Genomic DNA, 15,665 nt, shown 5'->3' with positions numbered 1-15,665 from the left:
TAAGGGAAGACGTGTTTGATTTAATAGAGATGGATAGACATGTTAAGATCAATGAAAGAAATAGACAACAGAAAGTCAAGAAGACCCAAAATGTTAGAAGTCTGATAAAACAAATGAACGCAGTAATCAAGGCTTTCCATAGAAATTCATGCCACATAACAGAAGTAAATAGGATATATTTCAGTGGTTTTATTTGATACATGGGTACTGCCTTACAGTAGTTTAACTGAAGGTGGTATTGTCCTTTTACTACCTTTAGAAATGTGACTGAAATTCGGCTGTGGAAGATCCTTTGGTAGCAAGATGTTCATAACACTTGCAGCAGGAATCTTCAAAGCAACTATGTGCTCAACACACTTAAAAGGGAAGCAGCTAGAAGAATCTGGAGTCACTTGGGTCACGGACTGCAAACATATTTATTTATTTATTTATTTATTTATTCATTCATTTATTCACATTTGTTGACCGGGAATGTCCGACTAGGTTCCACAGAGCCTGTTTTCAGCGGAGGCCCGGGGAGAAACGCTCAAGATGCATGTCTTTGGAATGTGGGAGAAAACCGGAGTACCCAGAGGAAACCCACGCGAACACAGGGAGAACATGCAAACTCAACACAGAAGGCACCCCAGCCGAGAATCGAACCGGAGAACCTCTTGCTGTGAGGCGACAACGTTAACCGCTGCACCACTGTGCCGCCCATAGAAAGAAGAGTCACATTTTCTCACAGAGCCATACTAGATAAATCCCCATTTTCAAAAAAATTGACTCCAAGTAACCACCCTAACTCAAACCACTTTTATGCAGATTTTCATATTGTGTATCTTAGGTTTTATACACCTGTAGCATGTTTCGTCTTTGCTAAATCTTTAAGGAAAAAATGCTGATTTGATAAAGTTTTTCACTCTTCGTGACTAAATAGTAAAACTATTTGTCAGTAGTAAAAATAAGAAAAACCTTGCATTGTTGTATATCCAGCTGCAAGATTCCTGTAACTCAAGGGAATGAGATTTCCAGATGTGGTACTGAAATCAGAATTTTAAAATACAGAACTGTGGAAACCTACATCAGTGATTGCACACGAGCATCCATCAGTAGTGCATTGAGTCAAAACATGCTAGCCTGTGTATGTATTTATGTATGTGTGTTTGCTTTTGTTACTTTAAGCTGTTTTCTAGTATCTGCCCCTATCCAGCATTCAGATGTGTTTTGAATTGCTAGCTATGCATTAGAAATAGGAAATTACTTTTTAGGAGTAATTGAAAAATTAACCTTTGAATGTGGCTGCTGTGATTTTTCACATAAAAGCCCTTTTTTGTTCCCCAGAGTGTGTATTGCAATTTTGCTTTGTCTCATATATTTGTATATGTGTATATATATATATATATATATATATATATATATTTTTTTTTTTAGTAACAGCACTTTATGCCAAGAATGACAGTACATACTGTTAACTTGACTTTACTATGGCATTTAGTACTACTTCATATCAGAGAATAAATGTCAAATTATAACATTAAATTTTGGCCCATACATAATTCAGCAGATAAAACACTTGCTAAGCAACAGGACTTTCAAATTAGGCTTGGGGTTACTTGTCTAATCCAGTAGGAGTTACCAGTGCTGTTCCACAGGGCTGTGTACTGGGGCTGCTTCTTTTTGAACTGTTCTTTTAAGATGTAAAGTGGGAATAGGTTAAGAGTAACTATATAAGCTACTGGCTGCAAACTGATGCCTTTTTCTGAAGTAATTAAGTATCTAAAGTTCTCCAAGATAATCTGCAAAAAATAGACACCTGGTGCACTAATAATGACCTTGCTTTTTAATATCAGCAAATTAACATCATGAGTGGTGGCACAAAACTTGATTACAGAGTAGACTACTGTGTCATAAAAACTGACAGTATCCTTAAAGGTCTAGGAGCAGTAGTAGACAGCAATTTAAACTTTGACACTGTATAGAAAAGCATGCTGTGTAGCCATCTAATTGTAAATGACATATCTGGCCATTCCAGAGAGACCAGTGTACTGTTTGTTTCACTAATCTGACCCATCATGAAATACAGTATTTAATTTTGTAAGCATCAGACAAGCCACCTGACACTACTTTTTATTTATTTTGTTTGTCTATACTTTGTTAACCGGGTTAGTCCTGCTTGGCTAGTAGTCTCTTTTCAGGGGACACCTGAGGTGGCATCAGGGAACTTCCCCTACTTGTCACTGGTGCGAGCGGGACCCATTTTGGAGAAGCACTTCCTGTTTATGCTTCAGGTGCAGAGCCAGTTCGGAGAAACAGGAAGGCAGATGAAGAAAGAAGGAGATGATGGAGTGCTGGCGAAAGAAAATATCGAGACTGGAGAATGCGTGCAGGATTCTTTGGGAATGTTTCAAAAAACTATTTGGAGATAAGCCAGCAAATGATGGATGTTTAATTGCAACCCTACAGTCAGGAGGGTTGCAGGATGACTTACTGAAAGAACTGGTGGTGCAGAGTGAGCCAGAAGGAGATGTTTTGGGGGGTATTATGGATGCAGAGACAATCCTGAAGATTAGTGGTGAGATGGTAAAGAAAACATATGCAGAGAAGTAAAAGAAAGCAAAAGTGGAGTAGAAGAAAATATGGCAGAAGAAAATGAAAAATGGAAGCATGTGGCAAGAAATCTAAGTAAAGACAAAGAAATGGGCAGATATGAAGTGTAGGACAATTTAATAGTTCCTTTGGGTGTAAAAGCATATGAGGTAAGAGCATTTATTCTTATTTACAAAAAGACATTTTGCGACATTGTATTTGAGATTCTTTTTTTTTTTCATATTTTCCAAGAACTTTTTCCATTGAAAAAACAAAGATGTAACCCATGCAATCTTCATGTAATAAAAACATTTAGCAGGGAAGCAAAAAACAGAATTCATGTACAATTTCAAACCGCGGTAGAAAGACCGACTTTGAAAGGGCATTTAAAAGCTTTATATAAAAAAGTACTGGACATTGCAAAAGTTTATGACAAAAGGGGTTTATGGACTGGTGTCTGGGATTGTAATATTGTTTTAAAATTAGAGGGAGAAAAAAATATACATATACCAAGCATGAAAAACATGGAGGGGAATAGGGGTGTTGTAAAATACTGGGGACGAGTGAAAACATTTTTTTTTGTGTGTGGAAAAGTAGAACATTTAATAAGTAACTGTGACAAAAGAAATGTTATATTTGTGGGAAAATGGGACATGAAGCAAACAAATGTGACTTGAAATGTTATAAATATAACACTGAACATTTATAGATGAATTGCAAAAATGAAAATAAGGATAAATGAGAAGAAAGTGAACAAACAGAAGTTTTAGAAGTAGTAGAAATAGAAGAAAAGTTAGATGAAAAAATAATAGAGGACATAGAAGAAGGTTCTGAAATAAGTGATGAAGACATAAATTGGGAGGTAGTAAAAGAGAAAAAAAATCTGTTGTTTAAAGGGTAAAAGACAGAAAAAGAAAATTTAAAAGGATAAGTACAAAAGAAAAAAAAAAGAAGAAATGGATGAAAAAGAGTGTACACAGTTAAGGATTGGGGCTTGGTATAATGATTAAGATGTTTGATTCCTTAGGGAAGGAGATTGTCTAGGCTTAGAATGTCCTATTAAGAAAGCTAGCCTAGTAGTGAGCTATGAACTTACGAAACCATGAATTTGAGGAAAAGGGACATTGAAAAGTTTAGAGTGCTTTCTGTAAATGTGAATAGCATCAAGAATATAGAAAGAAAATTAGGAATTTTGGAGTGGTGTAATACATGTGATATAGATGTAATTATATTAGAAGACACAAGATTTTTAACAAGTGAAGAAAGATTACAAACCGAGAAACTATGGGGAGGAAAGATAATCTGAAATTGTGGAAATGAGGGATTTTCTGGAATAGCCATATTCTGTAGAAATACAGTAAAGATATTAGATGTAACTTTATCAAAAAATGTAAGATTAACCATTGTAGATTTAAAATGAAAAAAATAAGTATATAGAATTGTAACATTATATGCTTATATCAATTGTAAAGTAAGGGAAGACTTATTTCATCAGATTTTAGACTATACAGTGATAAATATGAATATAATAACAGGAGACTTTAATTTTGACTTGAGGGAAGTGTAAAAAGAAAGGAAATGATATAAGAAAAATGATAGAAGTTATAAAATATGTGGTAAGTTAAAACTGGGAAAAAAGTCATGGTCATACAAAAAGGGTATGTATAGAACTGAAATAGATATGTTTATAGTATCAGAATATTTAGTGATAGGAGAAAGGAAGATAGTTGAAACAGGATTTTTCGATAATCTTGCAACATATATGTGTGTGTGTGTGTGTGTGTGTGTGTGTGTGTGTGTGTGTGTGTGTGTGTGTGTGTATATATATATATATATATATATATATATATATATATAGATATGTGTGTGTGTGTGTGTGTGTGTGTATATGTATATATATATATATATATGTGTGTGTATATATATATATATATATATATATATATATATATATATGTATACACACACATACATACATACACACACACACACACACGCATTTATATTTATATGTATGAAGATACATATGTATATATGTATCTATATGTTGTTTGTCTTTTGGCTTTTCCCAGTTAGGGGTCGCCACAGCGGAACTCCGGTCTGCTAATGATTGGCAGTAGACTTTCACAAACGCCGAGGTGCCAGCTCGACGTCCAACCTTCAACGAAGGCACGCCCATTTACGCATGTCTTTCGAATGCCCACCCAACCGCGGAGAGGACATGCAGACTCCACACAGAAGGCACTCCCTGCACTCCAGCCAAGAATCGAAAGGGAGAACCTCTTGCTGTGAGGCAACAACGCTACCGTTGCACCACATTTGTAAATATATGTAAATGTGTAATTATTTTGTAAATCAGATTTATTTTTGTATATAAATAAAGGGCCCCTACTCTTTTCGATAGGTGCCATGGGAAGTTTTACATCTACCTAAGTTAACACCAACTCAGGGGGCCTCAGTCTGACTTCTCATCTGAAGGACGACACACTCAGGAGTGCATCATCCCCCTTCAGCTGTACTGTAATGTCAGCAGTCAGTCTACATAGAACCCACCGCCTTCTGCAGCAAACAAGTGTGGTTGTACCTGTTGTACCACAGACATAAAAGTCATAGGGTTGGTAAACTTGAACTGTTTAGAAGGACTTCAGAAACTGTCATTCCATTACCTATAGGGAACCTTTTCTGGCATGTAAGGGTATGTCTTATCAGATTGTGTTTGAAATCATTTGCCTCAAACACACTGCTAAGAAAGCTAACACCAGCTCAAGTAATCTAATAATAAAATGTGTTACAGTGCCCTCCAAAATTATGGAATACAATATCTGAAATATTTAAAAAATACTAGACTACTGGGACAGCCAATTTTTGTTGCTAATAAGACTATTTGTATTTGCAGGTACTTAGTTGAATATTATAGTAACAGGAGACTTACTTGAAAGTGTGGCAGGTTATGGTATGAACCCCATGGATTCTTCTTTCTTAGGCTTATCAGTACATATGCCATTAGTCACAAATTGGAGCAGAACATTTTGCAGTATTAACATGTTTTATTCTTTGAGTACTTCTCATTTGTTATTTAGTTTTAAAATGATTATGAATGGATAGTGTTTGAGTTACACAGGTTAATTAAGAAACAAATCATACGATCATTTTTAGTTGTGTATTCATCTTTACTCAATAGATTGTGTACTTTTTGTTGTTTAAAGTACTGAGTACTGCTAGTAAACTGTGCTAGGTAAAAAGTAAAGAATGGCAGTCAGTGATGTTTTGTAATTTGTTTTAAAAATAACAGCTAACGAAAATATCAGGGTAAAACACTGAATAAAATCCTGAAATCTGAGGCTGTACCAGTATTTTAAACTTCAAGGCACTAAATAAATATTTTCTCTTTTCAGGATTTGGCATAGAACAAGCAGAGCAAATTGTAGCAATATTAGCAAATTTAACAAGTACTGGTATGGAAACCGTGTATAGGGACATGGTGACAAAGGCTCAGCAGGTAAGACATTTACTGCAAGTCTGTTACATGTGCATTTATAATTATAGCTAACCTTAGGCATAGATCAACTAGGCAGCCACCTAGGGGCACTGCTGTAGCAGGGGTGCTTTTCCAGTATTTATTGTTTATTTTTTTTTGTAGTAGAGAAGTGTTTTTTAAGATGCTAAATGAATACAGGAAAAATGAAGAGTAAGACAAACTGAGAAGAAGGAAGAAAAAAGTAATCTGGATGGTGTAGGTAGACTGGGAGGGGCACCAGGTGGTGGGGGGGTTGTGATGCCCTTTTGCCTAGGGCAGCAGCTGACCTAAGGCCGGTCCTATTTATAATCAACAATAAAAAAGCATCTCCCACCAGAATATGCTTGGATCAATGATTTTACTCTATAAGTTATGAGGAGCATTACAGCAGGCTCCAGCCTTTTCTTTAAGCCTTTATACTGCTTGCACAGAAAGCAACGATGGCAAAGGACATATCTTCTGTAGTGTAAACAAGCTGATACTGTGCCATTTTTGAAGTTAAACCCAGTACCTTAGAATTTTGTACTGGTGATTTACATTTTGAGTTGTTTTAGGCCCTCTGATTATTTTAAAATCCAAATATCACACCTATGAATGTTCATTCATAATGCTGCACTTATATACTATTGATTATTTGTCTGTCATTGACGCAACAGGTAGACATTTGCCTTTGGTGCGGAAGGCTGTGGGTTCTATTCCTGCACCAAGTAGACTGATTAATAGCACTGCAGTGCAGCAAAAATGGGGTGCTCCATTCCTGAGTGTGAACATAAAATTGAGGTCCCATCTGCTTGACTTTCTAACATATAACATAAAAAAACATTATTTACATATTTACAAAATGCACATATTTACAGGCATGTATATTAATATTTCTATTTTTTTACTATTTATCATTTTTCTTATAACATCCTCATTGTTGTTGTTCCATAATTGATCCCCAATCCATCTTCCACAACTAAAATTTTTCACAATATATCAGACAAAACCCATTTTCCATTAAACAAAATTTCATTCAGTTTTCTGTACATATAAGCCATCGTACATAAAATAAATTCCTATCTATCCTTCTGACATATATTTTTTCTTTTTGTTTTTATAATATCCATACATAATCATATTCATATCTATATTATGTCATTAATAAGGTCAAAAATATTTTCTTCACACAACATGTTCAGGAGTTTCACCACTCTTTTTACATTTCGAAAAACATGTTCTATTGTCTTCTTTTCCTCCCCACAGAATGAAGACACACTTTCAATATTTTTATATGGCATATTCTCCTTACTGGCAAATTATCTGTTAGCAGTCTCCTTAGGAAATCCTGACATTCTACTATCTTGGTACATTGCTTTTTCCTTACTTTATAATGTCTCTAATCACCTATTCTGGCAAATTTTCCCATGGGTTTACATAATATTGTTTCATCACATTAATATGCCACATCCTTCTGTCTCTCTCTACATCATCAGTTTTTATTTTCCATGTTAATATTTTTTTTGATAATTTTTAATGTTTCATTTACATAGTGTTTTTCTCTTTCTTATTCTCATCATCTGCCAGAACTTTTGTACTTGTATTTAAACATTGTCAATATTAATTTCTCATTGTCTTCCTTTACCCACTTTAATACAGGTTTAAAAAAGCAGAATAAACAACTGGATTTAGTTGTCTCAATCCCCCTTCATCTTCACTCATATTAATCCTAAACCCCATGTGAAAGAATAACAGTTGAACAATTTCCTTTTCATAGTTTTCTGTGATCATATAAACATTTGATATGTAGGCTATTTTTCCTAATAATACAGAATTCAGCAGACAGACCTTTTTCTAGAATGCTAATCTATATGTCCTCCACAGAAGACCTATTTCTTTTATTAAATCCTCCCATTGCACTAGAACTACACAATTCTTCGCACATTTTATCCTTACCAAAGGTACTTTATTCAATGAAAAAGACACACCTCCGATTTTCACTACATCACCCAAACCCTTACTTTTACCGTTATTCATTGTCATTCCCATTTCCTTTAAACATCCATTCGGACAAACCAACATTTCCCTCATCCATATTTTGGTCTTAGCAGCTATGACTATGTCTGCACTTGTCAACACTACTGAAATCACCACCTCCTTTTGCATAACATTTCTAATATCTTTCATTTTATGAGCTATTTTACAAACTATCACATTCATTACTAATGCAAATAGTATTCCAGTCATGGAACATCCTTGTCTTATACCACACTTCATGTGTATTTCTTTACTCGCCCACCCATTCACTAATGCTCTCACTCTATTATTTTGATAGCTGACATACACACTGTCTTAATTACTTTACCTGTTTCATACATCTCCATAACATCCCATAAAGCATCTGTATCAAATGCCTTGCTGATGTCACCTAGTGTAAGTTTCACATCCTCCTTTTTACATACAGTATCATCCACAGTTTCTCTGACAACCAATACAATTCTTGACATCCCCTCTCTTTTATACCTTATATTCTTTCAGCCATGATATTCCTCATCCTTCTTTCCATTCTCCTCTGTTTATAATCTGTTATTTAGTGTGATGGGTCTCCTCATTTTTATTTCATTCTTTTCATCTTTTTTACATATCATTTTTAATACCCACTACATAAACTATTCATAAACCCTTCCTTCAGCCATTCATTCAGTACAGTTACAAAACACTCTTTGCCAATCCTTTAATTTCTTGTTCATTATGTACCCTGTACCATCTGGGCCTGATACTGAATCAGCATTTACTTTCATCCAATTCACTAAAAATAATTTCTTTTTCAAAATATTCCTTAACTTGTTCTGGACTTTTTTTTTTTTGCTTTCATTTCCTTATTTTACTGTTATACAGATTTCCATGTGCTGTATTACGCAAGTCCTAAATTGCTCTTGTGTTCTTTTTACTTTTTAATTTTCATCATTGTACTAAGATCCTCACTATTTTGCCCAAATAAACATATACCTCCTTCCTTTTCCCTTGTAAATATCATCTCTGCTAAACAGTAATGCTTTATTTTTCCGCCAACTTCTTTTATACATTTCTTTTCCCATATGATAATACTGTCTGGTATTATTCTCTAAATTCTCTGATACATTTATGTACATTTTCCCACACTTCACTTTCTCTTCCTTTTAAAAAACACTTTTCATTTTAAATTGAATCCACCATTCAAACAGTTTCAGACCTTCATGGTTATGTAATCCTTCCATATCTGCAATACTTCCCACTCTCCAATTCCATCCTATAATATCTCACTTATTGTTTTCATTCCCTTTCCTGTTTTAATGTATTCCCTTTTTTCCATCACTTTCATCCATATTGCTAAATGGTCTGAAAAACCTGTCACAACCATATCACCATCTGCTACCCCCAAGCCTTCTGATAATACAAATAATCAGTTTCGGATCCAAGTGCCCCACTTCTATAAGTCCACTGACTTTTATTCCACACAGCTAGTTTACCACATTTTATCACTTTCTGTATTTTTTTTTTTTTTTTTTTTATACATCTTTCCCTTTCTTTTTACATTTTCCCCTTAAATCACAATTAGTCCCCTGCAGTTATAAATTTCATGTTAACCACCACATAGTGTAATATTTGATCTGAAGTAGTTTACTTCATTTTATCTTCAACCTGTGGGAAATTGAATACGGATCCGTATCGGATCTGAGCCGGCAGCTTTGCTAGCATCAGCTCCGAGCTCCAAACTCCTCCCCTTACCCATAATACACCTCCAGTGCCTTCCATCCCCAGATCTCATTTGCCTCAATTTGCTTCAACATCGTGTCTTCTGAGCTCCAACTAGCAGTGGGTTTAAAACTTTTTGTGAGTAGTTAAATTTTTCTAAATTTCTCAGTGTTAGTATAGGTCCCCTTTCTCCTCCCCTAGCTTGGTGTGTCGAGTGTTAGTGTTTTTTAGGTAGTTAGAGTAGTTTGTTCTGTGGTGTAGGTAGTAACTTCCCCTCCCCCCTCAGTGTTTTCTGTAGATGTGTGTGTGTGTGTGTGTGTGTGTGTGTGTGTGTGTGTGTGTGTGTGTGTGTGTGTGTGTGTGTTAGTGTTACTTGGAAAGATCTTGCCTGTCCTTTTTTTGTTTTTTTTCTAAGGCTATCTTTCTGTTATTTAGAATGGCTGAAAGTGCTATACAGAGTGTGGCCATAAGTTATCCCCAAAGGATGGCCACACTCTGTGTGTTTTGTGTTTGGGTGTGGCCTACCTGAGTGTGGATTGTAATATTTGTGTGGGCTTCAACCCCCCACACCCTAAAGGATAGGAAGGCCAAGTTGGCCCTCAAAGGTCTTCTTCCTCCTTCTGACTTTCTTTCCTCATCTTTGGCTTCGGTCATAGCAGCTGCTGTAGCCACCTCTCCTTCCTCTCTTCTTCTGGCTTCTCCTCCCTCCCAGGCTGGGACTCAACCTCCAGCAAAGCCTGTGGTAGCGGAGCAGAAGAGAGGAAGGATGAGAGAGTCAAAGATGAGAAAAAAAAAGGAAGAGGTCCCCGAACCTCGCTTCTCTGAGCAAGACAGCATGGATCTGTGACTCCCCTTGGCTCCTGTCTCAGAGGTTCTCCCCGGAACCGGAGGAGACATGTCCAGCCTCTTAGGCCTCGGCGCCCTGACCCGCTAGGTCGGAGTCCGTGGCCTCGTCACAGTCCACCTGCTGCTTGTCCGATATGGATCTGGATAAGATGATGAGGTGCTTTATCCATACACAGATCCAGATGGGGGTCTTGCCAGCCCCCTCCCTCCTGGGGGGGAGCACGCTTCCTTTCTTTCAACCCATTTCTCCTTCTCCAATCTGACCTTCGGTTCGGAGTACTCTGATTCGATGTTGGCCTTGGTCAGGGGGTCTGTGCCGACGGTACTTGCTTCCTGGACTTCGACAGCTGCCTGGAGCATTTCGGATCCAAGCTGCTCTCAGAGCCGGAGCTTCAGTGTTTGATTTGAGGGAGTGGAACCTTTTTCATCAGCTCTGACTTTGTCAGGCCAGGTTTCCTCCCTCGGAGCTTCACCTACCTCAGGCCTGGCTCCGATTCTCGCATCGGACCCGGGGAAAATGACCACCTTATTGGTTTCTCAGGAGGTTCGCTCTCCTTTGGCATTCAGTTTGGTAGAAAGGGTTCTCCATTGGATCGAGACCCCTGACCGGCCTGTCGGACTCCTCCCAGACCTCCTCGGCTCAGTCTACGGTCCCCTTCATCTTACCAGAGGGACAGCCCATGCTCGAAGAGCCCCAGACGGTTCCCCCCGAGGAACAAATTGCTTGCGAACGCCCCCCGGAGAGCTCCACTGGAGATGTGCCCCGCATACGTTGAAGAGGAGGCACTTGGGACTCCCCCAAGTCCCTCACCGAGGACACGGACTTAGATGATGGAGAGGGTTCCCCAAGGTCACCTCCCAAGGGTGTCTCCTTTGGAGACATCATGGAGATCCTGCACCAGCAGGGAGGTTGGTTTGCCCCCAAACCTTCTTCTGATGAGTCTGTGTTCCTGGAGGCTTTTGGCACGGGCCCGTCTACTTCCTGGGTGTCCCCTCCTGCGGATCCTTTGGTGGATTTGGTCACCTCGCGGGCATAGAAGGAACTGGACACCATGGAACCTATCCCGAAGCGACCTGATAAAATCCTAAGCCCCCCCATAGATAGGCCATCTTGGAATAAGGGCTCCCCCATGGACACCATGGTGGTAGCAGCGGTCACTAAGAAGGAACTTGCCCAGGAGAGTTCCTCGGTCCACCCTCCTGACCGAGAGTCGCAGATGATGGACCGCCTAGGGAAGCGGGTGTACTCTTCAGCTACCTTCTCTATTAGGACGCTAAATTACTTGGCCACGGCTACCAGACTCCAATGCTATTTAGTAAAGGAGCTGGAAGAGTCTCCCCCCAAGTCCATGTTGCAGGAGGACAAGGCTTTGTTCTTCGCGAGGATGGCCAAAAGCAGTATCTAAGACATCCATGCGACTCCTCTCCCATGCTACGGAAGGAGTAGCTAGGGCGGCTGGGTCCAGCGTGTCCATGAGGCGTAATGCCTGGCTCAGGTTATGTCAGTTTTCCGAACCCTTCAAGAGTCATTTGCCAGTGCTCCTTATGACGACTCTACACTCTTTGGTAAGAATGTCAAGGAGTCATTAGTCTAGAGTGAGAAGGACGGAAAGACACTTATCTGCTGTCAGGATCCGCTTCTCTAGCCCTCAAAGGTCCTTTTCCCGGAATCAGAGAGGGCAAAAGAAGATGTGGTTCAGGAAGTCACAGTATTCCCGGGACACTTAGGGCTCTTCTTCCCCCTGAGGCAGAGGGGGACAGAATAGACGCTGGCCCAGAGGCAGAGGGGGTCCACGGAACTTTGGGTCTCGAGAACCTTTCTCGGACAGACCCGGGCAGCAACTCTGAGGGGTTGCTCGACTGCTCTACTCTGGAGGCAGTCGGGGGGACGATTGTCCTTGCACCCAGCGGCATGAGAGTCCATAACAATGGACTGCTGGGTGCTTCAAATCATATCCAGAGGATACTCCATCCCCTTCGTGGGTTCCCCCATACCTCCCATTGTGGGTTCCCCCATATCTCCCAGACACCTTCCAGACGCACCACCCACGCAAAGGAAGGCAGCAGCACAGGAAATTTCCAAGCTGCTGGGAAAACGAGCTATCAAATCCATCCCCCCAGATCAATTCGGATCGAGCTTCTACTCTAGATTCTCTTTGGTGCCAAAGAAAACAGGGGACTTAAGGCCCATTCTGGACCTCTCTACCCTGAACCTGTCAGTTGCCAAAGAGAAGTTCCGGACGGTCACATTACAGTCTGTCGTGCCGTACCTGCAAGAGAGCGACTGGATGTGCTCGTTAGATCTCCAGGATGCTTACTGTCACATAAAAATACACAGAAGCTCCAGGAGGTTCCTCCGCTTCCAGCTAGGAGTCATCATTACCAATTTTGAGCCCTACCCTTCGGTCTCACCACAGCCCCCAGGGTGTTTACCAGAGTGATAGTGGTTGTAGCGGCTCACCTGAGGCTTCAGGGTATTCAGGTCTATCCGTACCTGGACGATTGGCTCCTCACTGCTCCCACCAGGCGTCTACTTTCCCAAACCAGGGATTATTTCCTGACACTTGCTCTACATTTGGGGATCGCAATCAACACATCTAGATCTCTCTTAGATCCTGTACAAGTGATAGAATACATTGGTGCCAGGATAGATGCTCTTTAGTGCAAAATATTCCTGACCTCGGAAACAGTTCAAAACCTGAGGACGCATGTCTTCCTGAACTACCGTTCTCATCTTCCAACGGCGGAATCTGTGTTGAGGGCTCTAGGCTCGATGGCGGCGACCATAACTCTTCTCCCGTGTGCTCTGTTACACATGAGGATTCTACAGTGGACTCTAGCTGTTCAGTGGTCCCTGTTGGAACTGGCATTGACATATCCAATTCAACTCAGTCGAGTATGTCGGTCGTCCTTCATATGGTGGATGAGCTGTCCAGACATTTTGGAGGGACAACCCTTTGTTCCAGCCCCGGCCCAAACCACAGTGACCACGGATGCCTCCCAACTCGGGTGAGGGGTCATTGTTTGGGCAGGACAGTCCAAGGCCTGTGGTCCCCCATAGAGACCAGCTTGCACATAAATGTCCTAGAGATGAGGGTGGTCCTTCTGGCATTGCAGGCCCTTCATGCCGTTCTTCCTCTGGGAACAATTGCAATTCAGTCAGACAACATGTCAGTGGTCTGGTATATCAACAAACAGGGAGGGACCAGATCTTACCCCCTTTGTTGCGAGGCCATGAGAGTGTGGGAATGGGTGATCTCCACCACTCGCTTTCTCATCGCAACGCATATTCAGGGACGGTCCAACATCCTAGCGGACAGGTTAAGTCGGACCATTCTGATGCCTTACGAGTGGTCTCTGAATCTGTCAGTAGCAGAACAGATCTTTACTGAGTGGGGTCAACCTTGCTGCAATCTCTTTGCATCTCCTTCCAGTGCGAAGTGCAGCTGGGGGAGTCCCCCAGAGATGCTCTAGTTCATGCTTGGCCTCCCGGTCTTCTGTATGCTTACCTCCTGTACCTCTCATTCTGAGGTTTCTACAGAAAGCTCGTCGACTCGGGAGCAAAGTGATCCTCATTGCCCCATTCTGGCCTTGCCAGGTATGGTTTCCCTTCATTTGGTCTCACCTTCTGGCTCCACCTTGGATTCTAGATATCATTCAGGATTTAATTTCACACCCCTCAGGGGTGCCTCATCCGAGTCTGGACAGCCTGAAGCTCACAGCTTGGCTGCTCCAGTTCCCGTGATTGCTAGGACTCCCAAACTATCCTCCTCAGTTAGATCTATTTTGGTAGCTGCTCAGAAGTCTTCGACCAGGAAGGTTTATCACAACAAGTGGAAACGTTTTTCTTTCTGGGCCTCTCAGAGGTGTTTAGAACCTTTCACGGCTCCTATTTCTGCCATTCTTGATTTTCTAGCTGATATTTTTCAACACGGAGCTAGTTCTTCTACTGTCAAAGTTCAGTTGGCTGCCATTTCTCATTTTCATGTGGGCGAGAATTCTGTCTCCTTAGCCTCTTCCAGACTGTGTAAAGCCTTTATCAAAGGCACCTTTTTGTTATGCCCCCCCCCCTCAAGTCAAAGATCCTGTTCCCCCGTGGGACCTTACTATGGTCCTTCTAGCTTTGGTCGCTCTGCCTTTTGAACCTGCCGCGTCTGCAGATCTACGATTTTTATCTTGGAAAACAGCCTTTCTGTTGGCTATTACCTCTGCAAGAAGGGTTTCAGAATTACAGGCCTTGTCCATCAAAATTCCGTACGTGATTTTTCACAAAGATAGGGTTTCCCTGCGAACCAATCCATCCTTTCTTCCTAAAGTGGCATCACCAGTCAATATCCATCAGATTATCAATTTGCCTGTGTTTTTTCCTAATTTTACGATCAAGATGGAATACAAACTCCACATGTTGGATGTTCATAGACAGTTACGATTCTATTTACACAGGACAAAAAATTTCCGTAAATCTGATCAATTGTTTGTATCTTTCTATAAACCCAAACCCTTTTTGGGGAAACCTGTCTCCAAGGTCATTATAGCTAGATGGATTTCTTCATGCATCCTGCAGGTCTATAAGGACAGAGTCATGTCTCCTCCAGGTCAGGTGAAAGCTCATTCCACTAGGTCCATGGCTACGTCTGCGGCCTTTTGGTCTAGAGTGTCTTTGGATAATATTTGTTCTGCAGCTATTTGGTCTTCATCTCACACGTTTATTTCTCATTACAAATTGGATTTGACTTCCAGAAGGAGAGCATCCTTTGGTTCTGCGGTGCTCTGGAATATCCTTCTATGAGCCTCCCGGAGTTTAGTAGCTGGGGACTCTGTCCCACAAGTTGAAGATCAAATGAAGTAAACTACTTCAGATAAAGAAGTTATGTACTCACCATAACGTTCTGTCTGAGTAGTTGTACTTCAACCGTCCCTCCCTCCTTCCCCCGGACCTTGACGCATGATCAGCCTACGGGCTGCAGTATAGGTCAAAAGTAAATCTTTCAGGTCGGGTTCTCAGTATAAGTTCAGCAAA

The 15,665-nt window shown here is 40.5% G+C and overlaps 1 protein-coding gene across 2 annotated transcripts in view; it reads left to right on the top strand.

Annotated features, from left to right (window-relative positions):
* CCDC90B (coiled-coil domain containing 90B) overlaps positions 1-15,665 on the top strand; it is a 525,698-nt gene that overhangs the window by 85,823 nt on the left and 424,210 nt on the right. For both annotated transcript variants that reach the window (XM_044071152.1, XM_044071153.1), the window contains exon 3: positions 5,964-6,067. In XM_044071152.1, coding sequence (XP_043927087.1) covers positions 5,964-6,067 — 104 coding nt within the window. The remainder of the gene's footprint in view (positions 1-5,963; positions 6,068-15,665) is intronic.

This window comes from Protopterus annectens, chromosome 5.part0, assembly GCF_019279795.1.
Source record: "Protopterus annectens isolate FY-2018-M chromosome 5.part0, PAN1.0, whole genome shotgun sequence".
NCBI lineage: Eukaryota > Metazoa > Chordata > Ceratodontiformes > Protopteridae > Protopterus > Protopterus annectens.
This window is presented reverse-complemented; position numbering and strand designations above follow the sequence as displayed.